General features: G+C 38.6%; 1 protein-coding gene across 1 annotated transcript in view; it reads left to right on the forward strand.

The window, feature by feature from the left end:
• WDR25 (WD repeat domain 25) overlaps nucleotides 1-9647 on the forward strand; it is a 97656-nt gene extending 88009 nt beyond the window's left edge. The window contains exons 5-7 of the mRNA XM_058162709.1: nucleotides 160-330; nucleotides 6572-6712; nucleotides 7785-9647. Of these exons, the coding sequence (XP_058018692.1) occupies nucleotides 160-330; nucleotides 6572-6712; nucleotides 7785-8006 (534 nt within the window). The 3' untranslated portion in view covers nucleotides 8007-9647. The remainder of the gene's footprint in view (nucleotides 1-159; nucleotides 331-6571; nucleotides 6713-7784) is intronic.
• The last annotated feature ends 17774 nt before the right edge of the window (nucleotides 9648-27421 follow it).

Here is a 27421-nt window from a genome sequence, read left to right on the forward strand (position 1 = left end):
TAGCTAATCATCATAAGATGGCCTTTTTCTATTGGTCAGAGAAGGGAAGTTGGAAATCACTTGAGAGGGTTATGCTATATTCACTTCCTGAGGAAAGAAGATAGAAACATAATGAATTAACAAAAAATATTGTCTTTTTTGAATTTTTTAAAACCATAGGTTATAAAAGTCTACAAAGCCACAGTTCAACAAACCTTGGACATCATGTTTCTCCGTGAAGGAAAAGAATTTTTTACCAGCACTGATGCAGTGAGCCAAGATTCAGCCGATCGTACCATCATTGCCTGGGACTTCCAAACTGCTGCAAAGATCTCCAATCAAATTTTTCATGTGAGATAAATATTTACTTTCTAATTTATTATGAGGGGTTCCTATATTTCCGTATATGAAAAATTTATCATGAACAGCAATCTTTTTGGTTTAGTTTATTAGTTTAGTTTATTTAGATTTTTATACCGCCCTTCTCCCGAAGGACTCAGGGCGGTGTGCAGCCAGAGTAAAACAATAATATACAAAATTAAAATAACAATTAAAATACATATTCAAAGATGGCCGAAAATTAAAACCGTCAAATTGACCTGTACTAAAATACCCCAATCTAAAATTATTAAAAAACCAGAAATTTGAAAATTTAAAAATCAATCATTGGGAAGCAGTTGAAAGAACTTTGATGTGTTTCTGAAATGATCACAAAATAGGATGACTTTAGAAAACTCAAGTACAGCCCAAGGTCAGTTGAATCTCTGTAGAAACATCATAATAGTCATGTACTTCAGTTCACTGTATGTTTGTTTGGAATGTTTATCTACCCCAAGAAATGTCTTGGAATTATAATTTTAACAAAGCTGTTGTCTTTGATTTAAGACATTATTATTGTGCCAGGAAAGTAAAGCTGTCTTTGTCTCAAACCAATCTACCCAAGTATTAAAGATATCATCAGAGGGCTTTCTCTAAGTCTACATACTATCAGAAGCTAGGCAATTGGTTCTTGGAGTGACACCTTTTTTATTTTGCATAAACATTTTCTTCAATTTTATATCTCAAGTGAAGACCATTTTTGCTGAGTCATTTGCAGACAATTGTATTGTAATCTGCTTCCCACCGCCTTCCCATGATCCTTATTTGAACTGCTTTTCTTTCTGAAGTCCCTGATGGTACTATGTGATCTTCAAAAGTTGAACAAGGTCGGAGCTGATTAAAACTTGATGGAAAAAACCATCAGAAATCATAAAAGACACATAGAGAGAGAGGGAGGGAGGGAGGGAGAGAGGGATGGGAAATACAAGGCAGAGTGGAAGGAAGGGTTATTTGTGGACTTTCTCACAGAATGCATAATCATTCTTTTGTTGAAGAAAAGTCTTTCACAAATGAAGGCAAATATACATGTCCCAGGATAATGTTGCAAAATTGAATCTGGGTCAGTTACCGGGACCAGAGGTTTACTTTTCTGAGCTTTTTGACTCATGCTGGAGGGCAACTTCAGGGAACTTTTCTCTACTGGAATATGTGCTTTGGGTTATTTTGTGAGTCGTATTTATGGGCTGCTTTCCTATTGGTTGATTGGTGTGTTGATGGCTGGCAATTGGTTGTTTCTTTGTAACCACCAGCTTATCAGGTACTTAGGAGCTTAAGGTTTGGCACACAAGGAAACAACAGCCAATCGCCCGCCATAAACACATCAATCAACCTATAGGAAGGCACCACATAATACAACTCACAGAATAGCCCAAAGCACATATAGTATGTCATAGAAGTGAGTACACTCTATCACAATTTGTAAATATTTAAGTATATCTTTTCATGTGACAACACTGAAGAAATGACACTTGGCTACTATGTAAAGTAGTGAGTATACAGCTTGTATAACAGTATAAATGTGCTGTCCCTTCAAAATAATGCAACATACAGCCATTAATGTCTAAACTGCTGGCAGATGATGAGAAAGACTGTTTGAGACCTGTTAAAATAAAGGCAGACTAGTTAATTTTGGACTGGAGGAACAAATATTTTTAAAAAATAATTCTGCATACTAAACCCTTTAAAGGTAGTTTTTAATTTTCTTTGATGTATGTAGGCTGTACCCCCTGTGACACTTGAGAGATGTTTGAGGCTTTAGAGCCCTTCTCCCTGGCATCCAAAATTCATATCCTTCTATTAAAATAAGAATATACGGCAGGGTGTTGTGTATGCATGTATATACTCATTTAGAGAGCCTTATTTCTGTGTCTTGTTGAAGGAAAGATTTGGAGCTTTAGAATAACTAAGGCATTATCTACTGTCAAGCCTGAACATGTGAAGAAGACTTATTTATTTATTTATTTATTTATTTATTTATTTATTTATTTATTTATTTATTTATTTATTTATTATTTATATTTCTATACCGCCCTTCTCCGAAGACTCAGGACGGTTTATAGCCAGAATAAAATAATTACACAAAAATTAAAAAACAGAATAAATCTTTAAAAATCTAATTCAATTGGCTGAAATTTAAAAATAATGAAATAAAATTGTAAAAAAACCAAGCCCCAATAAAACCCCTGTTAAAATTACCATTAGGCCAGCCCTGCTCGATTAAACAAAAAAGTCTTGAGCTCGCGCTTAAAGGTCCGGAGGTCAGGGAGTAGACATAGCCCCAAAGGTAGTTCATTCCACAGGGCAGGTGTCCCCACAGAGAATGCTCTTCCCCCGGGAGTCACCAGCCGGCATTGCTTAGCTGATGGCACCCTGAGGAGGCCCTCCCTGTGAGAGCGTACAGGTCGATGGGAGGTTGTTTGTGGCAGTAGGCGGTCCCGTAAGTAACCTGGAGCCATGGAGCGCTTTAAAGGTGATAACCAACACCTTGAATTGCACCCGGAAGACCACTGGCAACCAGTGCAGGCTGTGTAGGAGAGGTGTTATATGGGAGCTACGAGATGCTCCCTCTATCCCCCGCGCAGCCGCACTCTGTACCAGTTGGAGCCTCCTGGTACTCTTCAAGGGGAGCCCCATGTAGAGACCATTGCAGTAATCCAGGCGGGAGGTAACGAGGGCATGAGTGACCGTGCATAAAGAATCCCGGTCCAGGAAGGGACGCAACTGGCGAATCAGGCGTACCTGATAAAAAGCTTCGCTGGTGACAGCCGTCAAGTACTCTTCTAGCGACAGCCGTACATCCAGGAGAACGCCTAAGTTGCGAACCAACTCCCTTGGGGCCAACGACTCGCCCCCCACAGTCAGCGATGGGACCAGCTGACTGTGCTGGGACGCTGGTATCCACAGCCACTCTGTCTTGGATGGGTTGAGTCGAAGTCTGTTCCTCCCCATCCAGACCCGTACGGCCTCAAGGCACCGGGACATCAGATCGACGGCTTCGTTGGGGTGGTTCAGGGTGGAGATGTACAGCTGAGTATCATCAGGTACAGTTGGCATCCCGAAACCATGGATGATCTCCTCCAGCGGCATCTTTGAAGATGCTGTCCATTTAATGATTTTAAAAAGAGGTCTTATACGTTCCTTAGGGAAGGATACTAATCTCAATTATAGCTGAACCTCTGTACAAAGTCAGTGCAAGTTTAGCCTCTTTTGAACTGCAAAGAATAAAGTCAGTTGGTATCCATTCAGTTTTGAAAAGGAGAATTTCTGCCCAGGTAGAAAGTGGAGTGTATGATTTAATAACACATTCCTATCACCATCTTCCAAGGTGGCCTTTGTCCAGTTTTGCAGATGTGCAGTTCTGTGTAAAAGCTGTTATAGTTGATTTGGCATTAGAACTTCAAAAGGAACACAGTTCAGTGAATAAAAAACTGCAGTGTGCTCAGTTTTGATGTATTCAGAAACTTTTATAAGATGATTTTCTCTGGAGAGGAGAATGAGGTAGTTTAATACTCTCCCCAGAGGAAGTTTGAATTTGAGAGAAATTGTTGTGAGTGTGGTTAATAATTATTAGAAATAGTCTTTAATATTTTTAATTTCTATTTCTGAATTTCTAGATAAATGGCTTATGTACTCCCAGACATCAGTGTCCTGCTTAAGGGGTGATAAACAAGTTTAAATAATCTCAATTTGATTAGCACTTGGAAGGATCTGCAGTTTGCTCATAAACTCAGTTTGGAAAATCTGCAAACTTTTTCACAAAGTTGATGGGAATTGATATTAGGAAAAATATCTCACTTTATAATGGCTTGGTAAGACCACACTTGGAATACTGCATCCAGTTTTGGTCACCACAATGTAAAAAAGATCTTGATACTATAGAAAGAGTGCAGAGAAGAGCAACAAAGGTGATTAGGGCACTGGAGGCTAAAACATATAAAAAATGGTTGCTGGAATTGGGTATGTCTAGTTTAATGAAAAGAAGGAGTAGGGGTCATATGATAGCAGTGTTCCAATATCTCAGGGGCTGTCACAAAGAAGAGGGAGTCAAGCTATTCTCCAAAGCACCTGAGGGCAGGACAAGAAACAATGGGTGGAAACTAATCAAGGAGAGAAGCAATCTAGAACTAAGGACAAATTTCCTGACAGTTAGAACAATTAATCAGTAGAACAGCTTGCCACAACAGAAGTTGTCAATGCTCCAATACTGGAAGTTTTTAAAAAGAAATTGGACAACCATTTGTCTGAACCCTTCCTGTTCTGTTCTGTTCTGTTCTATTCTATTGACACCTTTTGGCTTCAACAAGTGGTCAAGAAAAAATGAAGCCTGGCACTTTGCATATAAAAAGCAAAGGCTCTGAAGGTCAGTTTTACAAAAAAACTTTGTTTAGAAACATTTTCCATTCAGAATGGGACAACTCGCTGTGGCCGACTCACTGTAGTCAACTCATTGTGGCACAACTCACTGTGGGACAATTCAGTGTGGGTGTAACTCAAGAGAAGGACAAGTTAATTCCAGTGGGCCTTGTCTTGCTTTAGGTCTGAACCTTCTCAAGTTAGAAGTCCTCAAGGCTGGGGTCTCCACGCTCTGGCTCACCCCAGCTTCTCTTGAATTATCCTGCATTGAATTGTCCTGCAGCAAGTTGGCTGCAGTGAGTTGGCCATGGTGAGATGGACGGGGCAAGATGGCTGGCATGTTATCCTAGACCCTTTTCCATTTCTATTGCATTTGCTATTTTCAGGGATTGCTAAACCTTGCCAAAGCATTGTTTTCTGGTTTTTTCACAAGACATTTTGTATGAATTTGTAGCATCCTCAGAATAAACATATGTGCTGTAGATAACGTTTATCAGTGACCCCTGAAAATTTGGAGATGGTGAACAACAAGGGAAGGAGAAATTTCATTATTATTTTTGTTTTATTCTCCAACAGGTTAGGGACGGGGCCAAAATGAACTTCCTCAGAACATTCCTGACTGAGAAATTTTTGCCCAGTTAATACTGAATACAGTGATATTTTCATGCAGATATGTTATTGAGAGAAGTTAATAATATAATATAATATAACATCAGAGTTGGAAGGGACCTTGGAGGTCTTCTAGTCCAACCCCCTGCCCAGGCAGGAAACCCTACACCATCTCAGTCAGATGGTTATCCAACATTTTCTTTAAAATTTCCAGTGTTGAGGTCTTAGAACAAATTAGTAGGAGTCAAAGTCATAGTAACTACTTTCTTCATTAATAAGTATTGCTCTGTGTCTCAGATGGTTTACTCTGTTATGATAAAATGTAGGGGGTTAGTAGAGTTCGTAAAATATTATCCATAAGGATTAAGTAAATCTGGAATGGTTCATATGAGCATAAGGAGAGACACACATTTTCAGAAAATGAAATCTATTTTCCAAAACATTTTAATTTAGCTTAATTTTCTGTACACTCCGTTATTAGCAATATATGGTGTTTCAAAGGGAATAAAAAGAGACGTTTCTATATTAAATAGATTATAATCAGCTTCAGGAAATCCCTGAAGGAGGAAATAGATTCTTTTTTTTTGCAGCAGTAGGGTGGGGGTTCAATTGTTTCAGGTTTGGTTGCAGTAGAATAAAGACAGACTACTTTTTTGTGCTGGGACATTGTTTATATAAGCATTTTTGACAGCCTCTAAAGGTTGAAGATGGCATTATAGTGATGCAGATATATGACTGGATAGGAAAGGGTAAACATTTATTTGAGGGATTTGAGGTTTTATTTTAAAAATAAAAATAAATACATAAAGTAAATTGAAGAATTGATATTAGGGCTGTGTAGCACTTTGGAAATAATTCAGAAGGGAGGTTTTGGAACATGTGAGAGCATGAGTGCAGCACTTGTCACAACTTTAAGGTAGCCATGCATTTTCTTGGAATCATGCAGTTGCTCTCTACAGCTGCCTTGTGATCCTGGGGGAAGAATGGCAAGCAAGACCTTATCGTCCGTCCCCTCCCTTACATATTAGGGCACCTTTTTTGGATCTGAAACTAAAGCGCAAGCGCAATCACAATCTTTCTTGACACCCCTACATCATATTCTAAACCTGTTGTTGGGTCATCAATTTTTGAAGGTGTCGATTTGGGGAGAATCTTGAGGGCCACAAACAGAGACTGATGTCTCATTTGACCTGCAAGCATATATAGTTTGATTCAGAGTCTGCAAACATTTTCTTTCTAATTTTCTTTGCAGGAACGTTTTACCTGTCCCAGTCTTTCAGTTCATCCTAAAGAGCCTGCCTTTGTTGCTCAGACAAATGGCAACTACATGGCTTTATTTTCCAGCCTGCCACCTTATCGAATCAACAAAAAGAAGAGGTTTGAAGGGCACAAGGTATACATCTCTCAATGGGTTTTATTCCTTTTATGCACCAAATTATGTTACTGCTTTTCAGTAGGGATACAATTTAATAGACTTCAGTACTATTGTCTGTAGTTTAGTTAATGTAGAATTTAAATTGCAGTAAAGTAACTAAAAGCATTATTAGTTAGTAACTAGACAATCCGTGACCCCTTGGGCCATCATTTCAGAGATTCTTCAGTGACTTCAACAGTGACATTATTTCTAACACACTGCCTTGAAAGTAGCCATGTTGATCTGTATAGCATAATCAAACTTCAGCACAGAAAATATTTTATGACATTTTGTATTATGTCATAAACTGTTTTATGGTCATATTTGTCGTAAAAGATTTTAGAAAATTAGCCAATTTCAATTCCACAGGAGTCCTGAGTCCCAGATTATGGGTGTATTATGAGAGTGAACCCATTTGAGATTCCTTGGTTCAATATTTGGTGCCCTATGATGGAAAGAGAGTTTTAGTGATAGATTAGAGAGAGAGAGAGAGAGAGAGAGAGAGAGAGAGAGAGAGAGAGAGAGAGAGAATAGATATGATTTATATATATATATATATATATATATAGAGAGAGAGAGAGAGAGAGAGAAAGAAAAAAAAAGAAAAAAATATAGATAGAGAGAGAGGCAAAAGAAGAAGGGGACGACAGAGAACGAGGTGGCTCGACGGAATCACTGAAGCAGTAGGCATGAGTTTAAATGGACTCCAGAGGATGGTAGAGGACAGGAAGGCCTGGAGGAATGTTGTCCATGGGGTCGCGATGGGTCGGACACGACTTCGCAACTAACAACAACAAAGAGAGAGAGAGAGAGACAGACAGACTTGTCACCTAATCAGCAACTACTGCTAACAATGACAAGGCTTATTAAATACCTAGGGAAATGATTAGGCCATTATGGTACAAATTGACAAGTTTACTATAGTGTAAAATTTCAGGAAGCTATAGATTATATTGTAATTCATTAATAAATGAATTAATAAATTCATTTATTAATAAATCATTAATAAATAAATCTTGATATATTTTCTCTTAATTCTTGACTCAAACAGGTTGAAGGATTTGCTGTAGGCTGTGAATTTTCACCGGATGGAACACTTCTTGTGACAGGGAGTTCAGATGGCAAAGTATTTTTCTACAACTATCGCACAGCTCAAATTCTCCGTACCATGTCAGCACATAGTCAAGCCTGTGTGAATGCAGTCTACCATCCAGTCCTTCCATCACTCCTTGCCACCTGTGCCTGGGATGGGATAATCAAGATCTGGCAATAATAGGAAAGTTAGATAGCCAACTGACTTTCCAACTTTGTAAATATACTTTTTTTCTTGTAGTTTCATTTCTTAGAACTTTTATGTTCTGTATAGTGGCACACCAAACCAGTACTTCTCAATCTCAGCGACTTTATGAGGTGTGGACCTCAAATCCCAAAATCCCCAGGGCAATATACTTGCTGGGGAATTCTGTGAGTTGGTTAACATATTTAGAGCAGCTAAGATTGAGAAATACAGTACTAAACCAATTTTACTGTAATGTGACTATGTGGGGCAGGAAATATAAAATACTCCAGTCACGCTCCACAAATAATTAATTTGCCCGGCGCTGTTTTTGACTCATACTTTGCCCTTAACTGTTACCCTTCTCCAAAGAGTTTTTTTTTATGGTGTTAGAGCTGCAGTATTCTTTTAAACAGCTGCTAAATATATAGCTACTACTAGCTTTCTCCAAGTGTTTGTTGCAGGGAATTAGGACAATGTGAGCTAGATTGAAAAAGGAATTAAAGATTAACTGAAGCCCTAAATCTATATGTTCTGCCTGTTTTAATTGGATGTGGAATGCACAAATTTAATTGATAGAAGTAATTAAAAGGAATTCAATATCATTCCAGATTCTTCTGGGAGCCTAGATTTTTTTTAATCACTTTAGTGTTATTAAATCAGCACTCTTAGATTAAAACTTAACTATTCTTTAGCTTCTGTCACTGCTTTACCCTTGTACTATTACTTGATTCTGCAGGCTTTTCATCCAATTTTAATGGAGTCACACTATGCTAAAACTGGTGTAGCTATGAAGGCTTTTCTGAGTAATGTGGTTAGTGGGTCCTTGGTGCTCTCTAAGCTTGCTTGTTTTCTTACAGATGTACTAGCACTGATGATGTTGCCTAGTTAGGGTAAGGAAACATCTGCAAGAAAAAAAGCAAGCTGAGAGAGCTCCAAGGACCCTCATTTCAACCCTGAGCTACAAATATTCTCCTTTATTGATAATGTGTTAGGATCTGATTCTGATATCTTTATGGTCACATGAGCTCAAAGAGATTTGGATGCTTAAGAATATCCATAGAGATTTATGACAATTTACGTGTATGGTTGATACTTGCAATAAAAAAATCTCAATAATTTGCTTATATATAATTTTAAATAGTTTTCTTATAAAAATTTACAACAAACTTGGAAGCAATAACATTTCTAGCACCATAGCTATTTCCAGTTTGCTAAGCTCAAGGATATAGTAAGCTTCTTTTCCCAAAATCACACTTTTCTTCCTGATTGGCAGCTGATATATTTAATTACAATAATGGAACTGTTTTTGTTAGTGCCTTGCATTAATGTAAAATTTACTCTGAAGGAACACATTAGGTTTCTACAGGATGTAGGAAGAGGAGAGTATAGAGTTTTGTTGCTCCATGGAAACATTTTGGAGGTAGCCCCCCAGGGCCACACCTAATAATTATCTTTCCCATACGGTAGCCAGGAACGGAATTACTTAGAAAAAGTATCTGTCTTTTCTTTGCAAAATAAGTAGTTTTATATTTTGCTAAAATGTGCAAAATAATAAACATATTACACATATAATATAATGTTACATAAAAATTAAAATGTCAAAGTACCCAAAATGTAACTTAAAAGTTTCCTGTTGTAAATATACTTTTTTTCTTGTAGTTTCATTTCTTAGAACTTTTATGTTCTGTATAGTGGCACACCAAACCAGTACTTCTCAATCTCAGCGACTTTATGAGGTGTGGACTTCAAATCCCAAAATCCCCAGGGCAATATACTTGCTGGGAAATTCTGTGAGTTGGTTAACATATTTAGAGCAGCTAAGATTGAGAAATACAGTACTAAACCAATTTTACTGTAATGTGACTATGTGGGGCAGGAAATATAAAATACTCCAGTCACGCTCCACAAATAATTAATTTGCCTGGCGCTGTTTTTGACTCATACTTTGCCCTTAACTGTTACCCTTCTCCAAAGAGTTTTTTTTTATGGTGTTAGAGCTGCAGTATTCTTTTAAACAGCTGCTAAATATATAGCTACTACTAGCTTTCTCCAAGTTTTTGTTACAGGGAATTAGGACAATGTGAGCTAGATTGAAAAAGGAATTAAAGATTAACTGAAGCCCTAAATCTATATGTTCTGCCTGTTTTAATTGGATGTGGAATGCACAAATTTAATTGATAGAAGTAATTAAAAGGAATTCAATATCATTCCAGATTCTTCTGGGAGCCTAGATTTTTTTTAATCACTTTAGTGTTATTAAATCAGCACTCTTAGATTAAAACTTAACTATTCTTTAGCTTCTGTCACTGCTTTACCCTTGTACTATTACTTGATTCTGCAGGCTTTTCATCCAATTTTAATGGAGTCACACTATGCTAAAACTGGTGTAGCTATGAAGGCTTTTCTGAGTAATGTGGTTAGTGGGTCCTTGGTGCTCTCTAAGTTTGCTTGTTTTCTTACAGATGTACTAGCACTATGATGTTGCCTAGTTTGAGTAATGAAACATCTGCAAGAAAACAACCAAGCTCAGAGATCACCAAGGACCCCTCATTTCAACCCGGAGCTACAAATATTCTCCTTTATTGATAATGTGTTAGGATCTGATTCTGATATCTTTATGGTCACATGAGCTCAAAGAGATTTGGATGCTTAAGAATATCCATAGAGATTTATGACAATTTACGTGTATGGTTGATACTTGCAATAAAAAAATCTCAATAATTTGCTTATATATAATTTTAAATAGTTTTCTTATAAAAATTTACAACAAACTTGGAAGCAATAACATTTCTAGCATCATAGCTATTTCCAGTTTGCTAAGCTCAAGGATATAGTAAGCTTCTTTTCCCAAAATCACACTTTTCTTCCTGATTGGCAGCTGATATATTTAATTATAATAATGGAACTGTTTTTGTTAGTGCCTTGCATTAATGTAAAATTTACTCTGAAGGAACACATTAGGTTTCTACAGGATGTAGGAAGAGGAGAGTATAGAGTTTTGTTGCTCCATGGAAACATTTTGGAGGTAGCCCCCCAGGGCCACACCTAATAATTATCTTTCCCATACGGTAGCCAGGAACGGAATTACTTAGAAAAAGTATCTGTCTTTTCTTTGCAAAATAAGTAGTTTTATATTTTGCTAAAATGTGCAAAATAATAAACATATTACACATATAATATAATGTTACATAAAAATTAAAATGTCAAAGTACCCAAAATGTAACTTAAAAGTTTCCTGTTGTAAATATATTTTTGTAAAATACTAACTGTAAAGTACTCATTATCAAACCCATTTGTATATTTTTATTGACTGAATGTATCTATTGATCAGCATTCCTGTGCATAGTAAGACAAGCATTCACTAAGATTAATAGTCTTTTATTTTTTAAGTTGTTTTAACTTAATATGCACTTAATAAGTTTCATAAAACGTAAATTTTAACAGAATTTTTATAATTCTTGGTCAATGATTGCCTTGTTTAGTGACTGTTTGAAGTTGCAGTCACACTGAAAAGGTTACTTTATGACTGGTTCTCAAACTGTGACCATCACACTATCTCAATGGTCACTTGATCCCCATTTGTGCACTTTGCAGCTGGCTTCCAACAAGCAAAGTTAATGAAGAAGCCAGCTGTGAAATTGCAAGTCGCAGTAATGAGATGACTCACTTAATGACCATGTCATTAACCTTTAAGCTACAGGCTCTCCTTGCTTTGTCAGCTATACCAGGGGAGAGATTGTTTTTTATCAGGGCCACCTGGTCTAACCAAATAAGGGACGAAAGCGGAAGCACTTAATTACCCAAATTAGGTAACAGCACTGATGATGTTACCTAGTTTGGGTAATGAAACATCTGCAAGAAAACAACCAAGCTCAGAGATCACCAAGGACCCCTCATTTGAGCTACAAATTCTCTTCTTTATTGGTTTCCCTGATGTATACTCAGAGGGCACTGTTCCATAGTATGTCTGTTTTGGAGCACCACAGCTCCATTCCAAAGAGGGAAATTTCCCCCATTTATGGAGGAGACTACAGTAGTGAACCGGCCATGTTGAGTCCTAGACCTAGTGAGCATTGACTAGGTTTTATGGGGTAGATTGAATCTTTTTGGTTCAGCTGTAAAGCAGTAAACATTGTGACAGTCTGGAGGAACAGTAGAGTACTATTCTTGTGTCCAGGCTGAAGCAGATAATGATATTCTAGTGAGAGAAATTGACAGTAAAGCAAAAAATAAACTGATTATTGTAAATACAAAATTAACATTTTGAATGTGCAAAAAATAAAACTTTAATTTCACAATTAACTTGGGAGATTAATGTTTTAACCAAACAGATCAATATTCAATTCTTAGATGTGATTGCATTCCTTAGGGAAAAAAATTCAATATTTGGAATAATTGATGCTACTTGTAAGCAGAGATCATCTTTTATACTTAGTCTATTTCTGTGCTGGCTTGTTCTCTTTCAAAGGTATGTTATTGCAAATGGCATAAGATATTTCAGTCTTGACAGGCAATATTTTTTTTAGAAGCTCTAGCCAGAAAATCTGCAAAAGGAAATGTGGTTTATAATGTGAAATTAGTTGAAGTGGATCTACTTTGTTTCTTCTTTAATGGTAATTCAGATGCAGTATAGTCAACATAATGATTCTGGACCTGGTTAATTTTTTTCATTTTAAAGGAGAAAATATGTCCTTCCTATGGCACATAAATCAAATAGGTGTTATATCACCAAGGTTTTGACATTTTCCCTGAGGGAAATTTTGTTTGGAAGATTTGGAAAGTACATAAAATTATTTTAGAAATATACTCATTTCAATGTGTACCTTTAAACTAAATTGCATTCATTTGACTTTGACATTTGAATCTAGCTATATGTATACCTTGAAGTGAAATACTAGTATCATTCAGATAAATAAATATATATCTTTTGCACCCAACAATTGCCAGTCAATTTCTGTGCTAGTTCAAAAGAATGTTCCTATAAAAAAGAAATATATCTTCTTACTGCTTATAAAATGAAACCAATATTTGCTGTGAAACAGTCATTTCACTTCAATATACAGAAGCAATGTGTTCTCTAGACAACACAGCACAGTAAATGCCTTAGAGTTGAGTGTTCTTGCTTTTGTAAGATTCGTGATTTTAACTGCCTTATTGGGTACAACCTTGAGTTCTGTTGGCATGTATTACAAATAAATGACAAGACCGCAGTGATCATGCTTAATAGGCGGAGCTGTATTTTTCATGTGGGCCTCATTACCTGACATTATTCTGACTAGAACTGCTGCTCCACCACTACATATACTGCAGTACAAATGCAGTATATTTTGTGGGTTTTTTTCCATAAATGTAAAATAGATCAGTGTAACTATTCACTTCCTGTAGTTCAGGTAGGAAAAGGTTTGCAAATAGGCATATCTTTCACAGGTGACTCACACAAGCACAACACGAGAAAGATTAATAAAGCTGAAAACATTAATGGATTTAACCATTGGAACGGAGAAACCTGTAGTATTCTTTTTAATTGTTTTCTTTTCAGAAAATTTGACATATCCTTGAAGCTATTAACAAAGAGTAGCATACATTTACACGAAATGTTTCAATTAATCATGCAGAGAGCACCAAGCTTAAAAGTTTTTAACCAACTTTTCTGCAATAGTATGAGCTTTACCTGCTTTTGCTCTGCAATAAATGATTAAATAAGAAATTGGGCATTTTTTGATACACAAAAATGTATGAAGTGTCTTTTATTTGGAATTCATTTAAAATAACCAGGGTTTAATTTCAGATTTTAGTGTTTGGTGTGCAAATATCTTCATAATTTTGCAAGATTCATACTGTTGTCTAATTCTTGCTCACATTCAACACACATTCCACTTGATTTGTCTTCCTTGCAGCTTCAAGCTCTCATATTTACAATTTCTGGTTTTGTGCTTGAGCTTAATGTCTCAATTCTTATGGTACAAGAATTACAGTAGCACCAACACCAGCAGCATTGGAGTTTGTTTTGTATTTCTTTTGATTTCACATTTTTCTATACTGCTTGCGGTTGTACCAGTGTGAAACTGATGATCCATAGCTGGAAAAATATTCACATAACATAAATATTTATTAGGCCTAGTAAAAAAAATAATATGCAAATACGGAGGATATGACAATTTAATTCTGTGAATCTGAAAAATTATGCAGGAAAATCACCATTTGTATATGCACATACAGTAGACAGTATAGAAAGGAGGGTGGGTTTTTATGTATTTTTGTATTGTTGATATCTTGCTTAAGCCACTAAGCACTCATCTTCCTGTCCGTCTTAACTTCACAAATACAAATCTCTATGTTTACTCCAAAGAATTCCCTTGGCAGATATTTTTATAGCTTGTGCCTTCCTTGCAGGATGGACGTACTAGTATTCCTTGTCACTTCGTAGCTGCCTGTTTGCCCTACACCACCAACCTATTCTTTGTTCCTGGTTTTTAGGGAAAAAAACCTTTAAAAGCCTGTGGTTAGTGTATGTGGCTTCTTGTTGCCAGGGAATTCTTTTCTGTAAAGGAGTGAAAACTTCTTCATTTTCTGGTGCCCAATAAGATAGTCCTGATATTTTCTGGTGTTCAATACAGATAGTCCTCTACATACAAATGTTCATTTAGTGACTGCTTGAAGTTACAACGGCGCTGACAAAAGTGACTTATGACCGTTTTTCACGCTTATGACGATTGCAGCAGCCCCATGGTCACATGATTAAAATTGGCAAACTGACTCATATTTATGATGGCTGTAGTGTCCCTGGGTTGTGTGATCATCTTTTGTGACCTTCTGACAAAGTCAAGGGAAAGATAGATTCACTTAATAACTGTGTTCCTAACAACAGCTCCAGTGTTTCATTTAACAAATGTGGCAAGAGGTGTCGTAAAATGGAGCAACAAACATCGTCACTTAAATGTTTCACTTAGCAATAGAAATTTTAGGCTTAGGTGTGGTCATAAGTCAACTACCTGTATCTGTGTCTACCTTCTGCCGCCATGTGATGAGGGTCAAACCTGCCCCTCCTCTGAGCTCCTTCAGTTATAAAGTAACTATGCTGTTTGATTACCTTATAGGCCACTGGCTAATTAGGTATCCTTTCTTCCACCACCACTAAAGTGAAGACTTTAAACCGGTTTCAATCTTTCACACCAGCCCTCTGGGGAGCCAGAAGATGATTGAAGGGGAAATCCTTGCCCCAACTTTGGACTGGCCAAACACCAAAGGGAAACCAAACCAAAACAAAACTTTAGGAATCTGTACCTCTGGCAAGCTAATAAAAGGTGACAAAAGGCAACCAGTTGGAATTGAAACAAAAAATAACTGTTATTATAGTTCAAAAAAAATTCCGTCAATTTTAAATTAAAAAACCATTACGCAAGTCTAACTCTCAACCTTGCCTCAGGTAACCCCATCATCCAGCACCCAGCCAAGTCTCACAAAAAGCACCCCAAGCAATTTCTGTCAGAACCCCTTTCTTCTCTTGTATTGACCTCTAGGGGTCATCTGGCTGGCCTTTGATTTAAAAGGTCAGCTGCTCCTTACTATACATTCTAGGTGGAAGGAGACATGTTGCTTCTGCAGCTCTTACACTTTTTATTCTGTCTCTCTTGCTGCATTTAGGACAAAGTGATAACCAGAACTAAATCAGGAAAAGGGTTTTAAGCAGCAGAGAAGGAGGGAGGAACTTGCTTCAGTTGATCTGTGTTGCTAAGCAAGCTTGAAACTCATGCTGAATTTCTAGCTTTCCTTGCTTGGAAGCAGAGATGTACTTTCTGGACTATTTCCAAGTTAATTTGGAAGAAGTCCCTTATTGTGAATGGTCTAAAAGTCTACAGGAAGGAGAATGCTATAGCATACCCGGGATGTTAAATCTTTAATTGGTTTCATCATCTATTGACCTACCGTCTTCTACGTTAGGTTAGTAACATTTTAGGTAATTGGATGTTAATATTGCATTGTGACAGTTGTCTTCCAAGGATTGGACATACCACAGCCTAGAAGATAACTGTACACCATACTTTAATATAGTGCACACCTGTAGGAGATGAAGAGCCTGGGAACTGAATCAAGAGGCATCAGTTTGGAGTTGTGCTCCCACAAGCAATTCAAATTCAGGTCCCCTTGATTTCCGTTGACTTTTATCTAGCACCAACTTACTCCTGAGCATTAGTTGACTAGATTCTTAAGCACAGGTGTGAACAATGTATCTTCTTAACTGAAGCTTAATGTGTGGCCCTGATTCTTTGAGCCTGATATTAATCTGGTCAACTCGTCTCAAAACTTTTCATCGGACTACAATGGAAAATCCTCTAAGATGGCATCAGATCTGCAAGCTGGAGCAGCAGTTGACAATACCAAACTCTTCTGCAGTGCCAATATGCAAAATATATCAGCTAGGATGCTCTGGTTGGTCCAGCTTGTTGTGCATTTTTATTTCCTTTCCAATTAGACTCTTTATTTAGACTTTCTCTAGAGCTCTTTGAGTTAACTAGGTACATTTAAAGTTCCAAAGATTTAAAGAGTAAGTAATTGAAATATATATCAAGCTACTTTGCTCACCTGTAGGCTTGCCAAACAAAAGTACAGTATTATCACGATAAAGGTTCATTTTATAAATAGCACATCACTGGGCTTTGAGTGGAGGCCTACAGAGGAAGAATAATGGATCTGAAGCTGGAAAAAGGAAGCACTGTAGGATGGGAGACAGGTGGTAAAAATTATCAAGGATTTTTTTTTCTTCCTGCTGTCATCACTGTTGTCTGCCTTTCATACACACATATTTTTAATTGTACTGGGAAATAAGTGTCTGTTACCTGAAAGGAAACAGCTCAAATTTAAAACGATCCCTTCAAAAAAGTAAAATTGGACATAAAAATATCATGTCTTCATCACCACAGTCTCAGGTAATCTAAGATGACTCTTGATCTGTTCACATTTCTTTATTTATTTTTGTCTTAATAATAAGAATACATTGCTTTTAACCTGTAATCTCTCTGTTATAATGACTTGTAACGCCTACATCATCATAAGTTTCCTTCTCCCTTCTCCTCCGAATACTTTCTCCCCCCAAAACTGAAAGTTTTGCAAAGCTGTCAAAGAACAATAGGAGCAATTGATGTCCCTGGTATTGTTTTACCACCTACAATAAATAAAAGAAATATAGATATGCTAAAAACTAGATTATATAACTTGTGATCCATTAATTTAGATAATTCAATTAACCTTAGCTTGGTTAATTTGTACAAAACAGTTTACTAAGTCCTTAAATCTCTTATCTATCTGGAAGAACCTATCAGGGAATGTTCTTTGCCAAAACTGAATCTGGCTGTCTAGTATGAACATCTAGAGAAGGTCTTTGAGAATTCCCAACTTAAGAAGCACTCAAAGTCTGGAATAGAGGGTCCTACACCATGAAATATTCTGCTATAGGGATGCTTGACCCCATCCTTTCTTGTGTTTTACAAATAACTAGAAACCCAACTATTCCAAAGTGTTTTCTCCCCTAAATACTTGGAAGTTTCCATTTTTGGGGGTGATTTATGCTCAAGCAAGGAATATATGTAACAGCCTTTTTTGTTTTGCTTTTTGGCAGTCCGCATCGAGAAGTACATTGCACTATGTACATGGATCTATTCTTGCATATAGTCTTGCATATATAGTCATTGACACTTCTATCCTCAAAGAATTTATACAATCATTTAAAAACACACTGATAGTCATTGCCTGGGCATGTGTGCATTGAATTCCAAAAGCTAATGTCTAAATTTGATAAAGAGTTAAAACATCATACATATTTAAATATTTATATGCTATCCTTTACTATGTCAGAATTATGGGGCAGTACAGAATTATATTACAGTGTAATTCTAAACCTTCTCAATAAACTTAACAGACATGGAATAGAAGGGCAGGTTCTCTTTTGATAAGCAATTGGCTAAAGAAAAGAAAACAGTAGGAGTGAATGTCTGTAGAGATTCTCAGTCATCCAGGTCAGGGGTCTCCAACCTTGGCAACTTTAAGACTTGTGGACAAGTCTTAAAGTTGCCAAGGTTGGAGACCCCTGATCCAGATCATGGTTGCCCCCTTTAAAAAAAAAGGATCCTCTCGGTCCTAGGACTGGTATTTTATAAGTTATCTAGAATTGGTTTGAATAGCAAAATAAGCAAGGTTGCTGCTGACACTAAATAGTTCAAAATGGTAAAAACAAGCGACTGTAAAAGCTTCAAAATATCTCTGCACATTAGAAGACTGGATGTCAAAATGACAGTGTCATTCAATGTCAGCAAGTACAAAGTGATAAATATTGGTGCCAAACTACTCATACAAATTAATGTTAGTAATGATGACTGATGAGGAGAGAGATCTTGGAGTAATGATAAACCATTCAATAAAGACGTCAGCATCTACTAAAATAAAGGCCAACAATTTGTTAGAGATAAGGAAACAGGGATACCAGTCTGATAATGCCTTCAGATAAATTAATGGTGCATCTCATCTGGAACGGTGTGTGTTATTCTGGTCACCACACTTCAAAAAAGATATAATGAAACTAGAGAAGGTTCAAAGAAGGGCAACTAGGATTATCAAGGACTGAAGCAGCTTTCCTATTATAAAAGGTTGACATATTTGGGGTTTTTAAAATCTAGAAACTAAGTGAATGGCAGTCAATATAAATGAGGTGTACAAGATTATGCATGGTGTGGATAAGGTGGGCATGGATAAGCTATTTTCCTTTCCACAAAATACAGTATTAGAATCAGAGGTCACCCAATGTAACTGAATCTTGGAAACAACAGACAAAGGTGTTTTCTTTTGCACATGTAATTAAACTTTGGAATTCTATTAACATGAAAAGTGGGGCTGACTAAATGGGCTAGGGCTTCAATCCAATGAAGCATAATGTAACTTTTATGTAATAAAAATTAAATAGAATCCTTAGCATTACTTTAGTTCCTAGACTTTAGTGTTTTGGGGCCCATTCATCATATGAATACAGCTCTGTATACACAAAAGAAGTAGGATAATGTTAAAATATAGGAAAATCTAACATAAATCTATGCTATAAATCAGGGCTCTCCAACCTTGGCAACTTTAAGTCTGGCAGATTTCAACTCCCAGAATTCCCCAGCCAGCAAAGCTGGCTAGGGTATTCTGGGAGTTGAAGTCCTCCAAGGCTTAAAGTTGTCAAGGTTGGAGACCCCTGCTATAAATGATACATAAAAAAGAACACTCCAAAGATGCAGCTTTGTTACACTGATACTCTTCCACAAAACGTGGCTGTTCATTCACAATCACATGGGAAAAAGTGTCATAGCAAACAAGGTTTAGAATAAAAACATGGCAATATTTTGAATTCAAGATAATTTAATGTAATTGGAAAAAAAGAAAAGAAAAAAATCATACGAGTGTATTTCATCCATGAACTAGTGGAGCCCCAAGACTTCAGGGGTTTCATGGTATCTTTCTCTGGGTTTCCAATATTGGTGCTGAAGAAGTGAATAAATACTAAGATTATTCTGCCATTTTGATCTCCTTTCAAAATATGGTATAGAATTGTCTCTTAATTTCTGGAGATTCTATGTAACACCTGTTTCTTTTTGTAGTGTTTGCATGGCTGCAGCATATGTGCTTTGTTTACCACAACAGTAGGTTTTAATGACACCCTTGTAGTAGTATTACAGCTTTCTTTTCCATTCTCCCAGACCTCCCCCAGGCTCAAGGTTTTTCAAGATAATAAATGCTTTGGGGTTTCTCTTAATGAAAATAAATCTCGCCATGGACAAGCAACCAGGAAAACAAACAGATTGGCTAACCTGGCACCTACATGAGGGCCTCAATTTTTCATTAATGGTGCAATTCACAGCCAGAAGTGATATCTTTTGTTTGAGAATGTGTGAATCCAAAGCAAAAAGAAAAAGAAAGAAAGAAAGAAGGAAGGAAGGAAGGAAGGAAGGAAGGAAAGAAAAAAAGAGAAAGAAAGAAAGAAAGAAAGAAAGAAAGAAAGAAAGAAAGAAAGAAAGAAAAGAGAGACATTTAGAATGTGAAACCTGATGTTGCTGAGGGAAGGATACATTTCTAAAAAAAATTCAAGACAATTTATTGTATTCAGTTTGTTTAAAGAGTTCTATCTCTCAAGGAGTATTTGGCTGTGCACACGGTTTATTCAAAGATGTACCTTGATTTCAAATTCTGCAGCTCCAACACTTACTTTTTAGTGGTGCCAGACAACATGGCAAATCAGTAGTTGGCTTGTTAACCACTGTTTTTTATAATATCTTAGTCTTCTTTGTGGTGGGTAGCCAGCCAAAACTGCTGAATTTGAATTGGCTGATTACTAATTCAAAGGCAAAGCGGGGGAAAATGGGAGCAGCAGAAACAGCTTTGTTGGAGCAATCTCATTTTGCAGCCATTCCTTCATCTGTCTGTCCAGAGGTTGAAAGGAGAAGGTAACCATCGATAAATTCTCATTTCCAGGCTCTGAAGATATGTCACACCCAAATTTAGTTGAATAATTAACAGCAGTGTTTTCCGATAGTAGTAAAACCACTCCTTCTTAACTTTAATTTAATCTATTATTTTCCATTTGGAAAACTTGTTAATTTAGCCACAGGATGGCTTAGCACGTTGCTCCTCACAATGGCACCTTCTGTGCTATGTGTCACTCCTACAAGGTAAATGGACCAAGAAACCGATGACATACAGGTCAGGACTACTTTTTTTGTAACAATCATAGTAATAGAATCTTGAAAATCAGAATGTGCTCCCTCCACCCTTTAACTTTGTGTGAACTAGGGAGTGGCTTGTCTGAAACGCCTTTGTCGGTTTGTCAGATTATTTTCTTGGCCTGGGCTCAAGCTTATCCAACTGTTGCCTTGGTAATGACTCTTCCTCCTGTCATTCAAGGCAGGAGTGAAATTCACTTACCTTTGCTACCGGTTCACAAATGTGAGAGCGTGCGCCTCCTCCATGCATGCACAGAGGATCAAAAACGTGACGTGATGATATCCAGGCGGGTGGGTGGAGCCTCCTGTTGCTGGTGCTACTGGTTCACCCAAGCCAGATAGAACCGGCTGAATTTCTCTTCCAATGTTTTCCCCCACCCCCTTTTAGAACTGGCTGAATTTTACCACTGATTCAAGGCCATTCCCTCTATGCCTATAGATACTTACTTTGGCACCTCCAAGTCTGTATAAATCAACTGCTTCTTGGAGGAGGAGGAGGAGGAGAAGGAGGAGGAGGAGGAGGAAGCAAACTGCCCACTTCAAGTATTTTATTTTCAAGAAACTTTCTAAGTCCTTATAAGTTCAGAGGTAGTCTTCCAAGAAAATAAATTGGGGTATTTGACAGCATCCTGGAAGGTTAGAAGGGATAGTGAGGAGCAGTTTACCTTTTCTGACAAGTCACAACTACTATTACAGCCATTTTGTGACAATGTCCATGATATGCCTTTAACATTTCAAATATGCCCATTGTCTTGAAAAACTGTCAGACCCTTGGTTAAGAGTGGTATGTGAAAAAAGTCATGGAGAATTAAATCACTCCCAGATGAGAGAAAGAATGATCTTCGTCCCCTAATGTCAGTGACTAGAAGTGCAATTCTGCCTTTAAAAATCTCACAGTCCATCTGCATTTAGCATGTGTCCATCCTCTGTTAGCATATCTTGCAAAATGCTGGCTAGACAATCGACTTTGGCATCATATTCCAAATAACTGATTTTTCGGTGTAAGGGATGGCTCCATTCCCCCAGCTTCAAATCAGTTTGTGCTACATCACAGAATCTAAATAATGAGTTGTTATAATTAAGGGTTCAGCTAATACAGTATGAACACTGAAGAATTTGTTGTGGTGTATAATTTCGGGTTTTGTCTAAATAATTGTTGCAACAAAGATATCTTGTATATTTTCAGTGAACCCATTTTCCAACTCACAACAATGTGTCCTACCTTTCATTCCAACTTCTTAATCTTCTGGCAATTTACTTTTTGCATGCCAATGGCTGAACGTCAAGCTGTTTCTGACTGATTTAGAAGCCATCCTTGAAAAAGGCATTATTCCACAATGTTTGTTCCTCAAATGCCTCCTTCTACACAGTCCAAACCAACTGGTATTCATGTTACTAAAAGCCTTCTCTCCCAGAGATATTCTTTGAACACGATTTAAAGATCAGGGCAGCATAATAAATGTTTTGACTCTCATGGCTTATTATAGTGAGGCCGTATGCCAGTTCCCATTATCAAGCAGGAGAACATGACAGTGGGGGGTAGAAACAAACCAAAAAAGAAAGAAAGAAAGGAAAAAAGAAACTCAATCAGGCAGGCACAGAACAATAACTTACAAGTTCTTAGCTAAGGGAGCAATTATTTTTTGCCCTCGATGCACACTTCAAAGCAAACCAAGCATTCTGCTTATAAGAGATGGGGAGGGGTGGGATGTCACCAAAAAGGTGGAAGAATACATTTCGTAGGAACTGCTAAAAAGCTACATTAGTGCAATAAGAGAGTATACATTTAGGTTACAATATATTGGTCTGTGAAAATAAGAATAAATGTTACCTGAATAAAGAGTCCAGATCACCCGAAGTGTTAATACCATTGTATAATGATTGGTAAGTCCAGACTTGGAATACTGCATCCAGTTTTGGTCCCCACAATATAAAAATATGTTAAGACTCTGGAAAGAGTGCAAAGAAGAGCAAGAAAGATGATTAGGGGACTGGAGGCTAAAACATACAAAGAATCGTTGCAGGAACTGGGTATGTCTAGTTTAATGAAAAGAAGGACTAGGGGGAAGATATGCTTCAGTTGTCTTTTGAGAAATTCCAAGGTAGATTTTCACAGAGTATTAATGTATACATATGTGTGGAGATGTATGTAAATATATATTATAATTTTGCACCCTTAGTGCAATGTTCTTTCTGCGCCAACTCAGTAAGCTCAAACTGCCCAAGGAGCTGCTGATTCAGTTCTACAGAGGAATTATTGAGTCTGTCATTTGCACCTCTATAACTGTCTGGTTCGGATCTGCAACCCAACAAGAAACACACAGACTTCAGAAGATAATTAGAACCACAGAAAAAACAACTGCTACCAACTGCATTCCATGGAGGACCTGTATACTGCAGGAGTCAAAAAGAGGGCTGTGAAAATATTTACAGACCCCTCAAATCCTGGACATAAACTGTTTCAACTCCTACCCTCAAAACAATGCTATAGAGCACTGCACACCAGAACAACTAGACACAAGAACAGTTTTTTCCCGAAGGCCATCACTCTGCTAAACAAATAATTCCCTCAACACTGTCAAACTATTTACTAAATCTGCACTACTATTAATCTTCTCATAGTTCCCATCACCAATCTCTTTCCACTTATAACTGTATGACTGTAACTTTGTTGCTGGCAATCCTTATGATTTATATTGATATATTGACCATCAATTGTGTTGTAAATGTTGTACCTTGATGAACGTATCTTTTCTTTTATGTACACTGAGAGCATATGCACCAAGACAAATTCCTTGTGTGTCCAATCACACTTGGCCAATAAAAATTCAATTCAATTCAATTCAATTCAATTCAATTCAATTCTATTCTATTCTATTCTATTCTATTCTTAGTTTAAAATTTCATTGAAACTCAATGGAACTTACTTCTTAAATGGGTATCTATAGGATCAGACTATTAGTCATACCATGGCTAAGATTTCTTTAACAGATTAACAGAGTTGGAAGGGACCTTGAAGGTTTTGTAGGAAACCCTACACCATTTCAGACAAATGGTTATCCAATCTCTTCTTAAAAACCTCCAGTTTTGGAGCATCCACAGCTTCTGGAGCCAAGTTGTTCCACTGATTAATTGTTCTAACTGTCAGGAAATTCCTCCTTAGTTCTCAGTTGCTTCTCTCCTTGATTAGTTTCCATCCATTGTTTCTTGTCCTGTCCTTCAGGTGCTTTGGAGGGTAGGTTGACCCTCTCTTCTTTGTGGCAACCCCTGAGATATTGGAAGACTGCTATCATGTCTCCCCTAGTCCTTCTTTCCATTAAACTAAACATACCTAATATCTGCAACTGTTCTTCATATATTTCAGTCTTCAGTCACCTAATCATTTTGCTGTTCTTCTTTCTAGAATCGCAACGTATTTTTATATTGTGGGGATCAAAACTGGATGCAATATTTCAAGTGTATTATAAAGTGGTATTAACACTTCAGGTGATCTTGACTCTATCCCTCTGTTAGTGCAGCCTAGGACTGTGTTGTTTTTTGTGGTGGCTGCAGCACACTGCTGGTTCATATTTAAGTCATTGTCCACTAGGATTTCAAGAGCCATGTATTACCTATTCTATACTTGTGCATTTGGTTTTTCTTACCTAAATGTAAAAGTTTACTTTTCTCTACATTGAACTTAATTTTGTTAGATTGGGCCAATGTTCAAGTCTGTCAAGATCCTTCTGTATTTTGAGCAGGGGTGTCAAATTCAAGGTACCTAGATCTGTTAGATTCGGGCAATAACGAGGCAGGAGACCAGGATAGTGACAACAGCTCTTTACTATATGGTGAACCCAGCAGCTCGGGCTGGGAAAACCCTCTCTTTATATACAGTTTAGCCGGAGGCTTCATCCAATCAGCAACGTGCTTTTTCCCGCTCAGTTTTCCCTCCACAACTTTTAAAGATACATTACACTCCTTCCCTCCCAGAGAACACTTTACCAATATTTACATAGAATTAACATCTTATTTTTCAACGTAATCACGCAAGTAGACTGGGCGTCTCCTGACTCTTTCGGACCTGCGCAATTCATTTTCTGGGAGTGAGTCGAGCTGACCGGAGGGACTGTTTGTTCCTCTCAGCTCCTCCTCTAGGCCATCCGGCCCTGGATTATTTGCAGAGTCGTCCCTGCTGTTTTCAGGAGGAACCGGTTGGCGTCGCTGGACCTCCTGGAACTCAGATAAGTCCCGCGTTTGCCCCGGGTTTGAGTCAGCTGTGGATTCAAACGTTGGATAGTCAGGGCCTGTTTCGTCTGATTCTGATTTACCGGTTATGCGTTTCCTTATTTGGTCTATGTGGCGCTTCCATACCCGGCCATCCTCTATCTCTACTAGATATGATTTTGGTCCTGTTATTTCTAGGATTTTTCCTGCTAACCAGGTCGGGCCCTCGCTGTAGTTGTGTGCCCACACTAGGTCGCCTATTGCCATCCCTCTTGTTTTACCGTGTGCCCCTTTGTAACCGTCTGGTGTGTAGTTTGGGTTTAAACGGTCTAGTGGGCACCTAAGCTTCCGACCCATTAATAGCTCTGCCGGGCTGCGGCCAGTTGTTACACAGGGGGTTCTGTGTTGGACTGCTAGGAATGTATCGATTTTTGTTTGCCAATCGCCTGGCCTGATTCTGGACAATGCTTCCTTTGCGCTCCGAACAAAATGTTCTGCAAGGCCGTTAATCGCAGGGTGGAAAGGTGCCGAGAGGACATGTCGGATGCCCTCCTCTGCCAAGTACCCCTCAAACTGGGTTGCCGTGAATTGCGGGCCGTTATCGGAGACTAAAGTGTCGGGCAACCCGTGGGTTACAAATAGGTGCCGTAGGACTGAAATCACGGCCTCGGCTGTCATGGATCTCATGAGAATGATTTCCAGCCATTTGGAGTAGGCATCGACTACTACCAGAAAGGTTTGGCCGTGGAAGGGGCCGGCAAAATCGATATGGATCCTAGACCAAGGGCCCTGGGGTCTCTCCCATTCCCGAATCGGGGCCGTTGGGGGTAGCGGTCTGGACTCCTGGCAGGCCTGGCATTTCCCTACCCTTTCAGCAATTTCCGTGTCCATTAAGGGCCACCACACATAGCTTCTCGCTAAACCCTTCATTCTCACGATCCCTGGGTGGCCTTCGTGAAGGAGCTCCAATACCTTTTCCCTCAATTTCTCCGGGATCACCACTCGATCCCCCATAGCAGGCACCCCTTGAGCTGAGAGTTCCCACGTTTTTACAAATTCTTTAAAACGCCGCCCGCAGCGGCCAACCTCTTTGTACCCAACCAATTACAGTCCTTATTGTGATGTCCTTGTACGAAGCCCGAGCCACCTCTTTGGATGTGACTGGGCCAGAGTCCAAAGAGTCAATTAGCAGAACTGGTGTCCCCGGAGTGGGGTCTTGATAGTCTCTGGTAGCGGGCATCTGCTCAGGCGTCCGCATGCCCTAATTCCTTCCTGGCCGGTGTAGTAGTTTGTAAGAATACGCTGCCAGGAAGATAGTCCATCTGGTCAGTCTGGGCGAAAGTGCCACAGGCGTTGGGCGGTCACCTGCCAACAGGCCTAGCAAAGGTCTATGGTCCGTGATGATTTCGAAATCACGACCAAATACATATTCATGGAATTTCTTTACTCCGGAGACTATAGCCAAGGCTTCCTTATCAAGCTGGCTATAATTCCTTTCAGCTGATGACATGGTTCGGGAGTAGTATGCAATAGGGGCTTCTGTGCCATTTGGCAACCTGTGGCTGGGCACAGCCCCCACCCCATAGGGAGATGCATCGCAGCTTAACACTAATGGCAGCGTGCCATTGTATTGGATAAGGAGGCTATCACTCGATAGGAGATTCTTTACCCCTTCGAATGCCCTAGCTTCCGCCTTTCCCCAAGACCATGCAGCCGTCTTTGCTAGTAATTTATGAAGCGGCTCGGCTACTGTTGCCTTATTTCTTAAGAATACCGCGTAGAAGTTGACCAGACCTAAGAATGCCTGTAACTCCGTTTTGTTCTTTGGAACCGGGGCCTTCCTGATGGCCCGAACCTTGCTTTCAGTGGGGTGAATCCCTTCCCTGTCTATCCGGTAGCCCAGGAATTCCACAGATTCAACCCCGATCTGGCATTTGTTCAGTTTAACTGTGAGACCGGCAGACCGGAAAATGCCCAAAACTTTTCGCAGCCTTACCCCTAATTCCTCTAGATTCTCAGCGGATACCAGTACATCGTCAAAGTATGGTACCACCCCTGGTAGTCCCTGCAATAGCCGCTCCATTAGGTTCTGAAATAACCCTGGAGCCACACTAACCCCAAACTGTAACCGGGTACACTTAAAAGCCCCTCTGTGAGTCACAATTGTCTGCGCTTCGGCTGTGCTGCTATCTACAGGCAGCTGTTGATAGGCTTGGGCCAAGTCTAGCTTGGCAAAAACCTGCCCTTGCCCCATTGAGTGCAGTAAGTGCTGTACCACCGGACGGGTAAGCACTCTTTGCAACGCTTTGTTAAGCGTTGCCTTTTAGTCAGCGCAAATCCGGACCGACCCGTCCGGTTTGACTGGGGTGACTATAGAGGTCTCCCACTTAGCATGGTCAACTGGCACTAGAATTCCCTGGTTTACTAGCTTGTCCAGTTCCCGGTCAATCCTGGGCT

This window comes from Ahaetulla prasina, chromosome 1, assembly GCF_028640845.1.
Source record: "Ahaetulla prasina isolate Xishuangbanna chromosome 1, ASM2864084v1, whole genome shotgun sequence".
Lineage (NCBI taxonomy): Eukaryota > Metazoa > Chordata > Lepidosauria > Squamata > Colubridae > Ahaetulla > Ahaetulla prasina.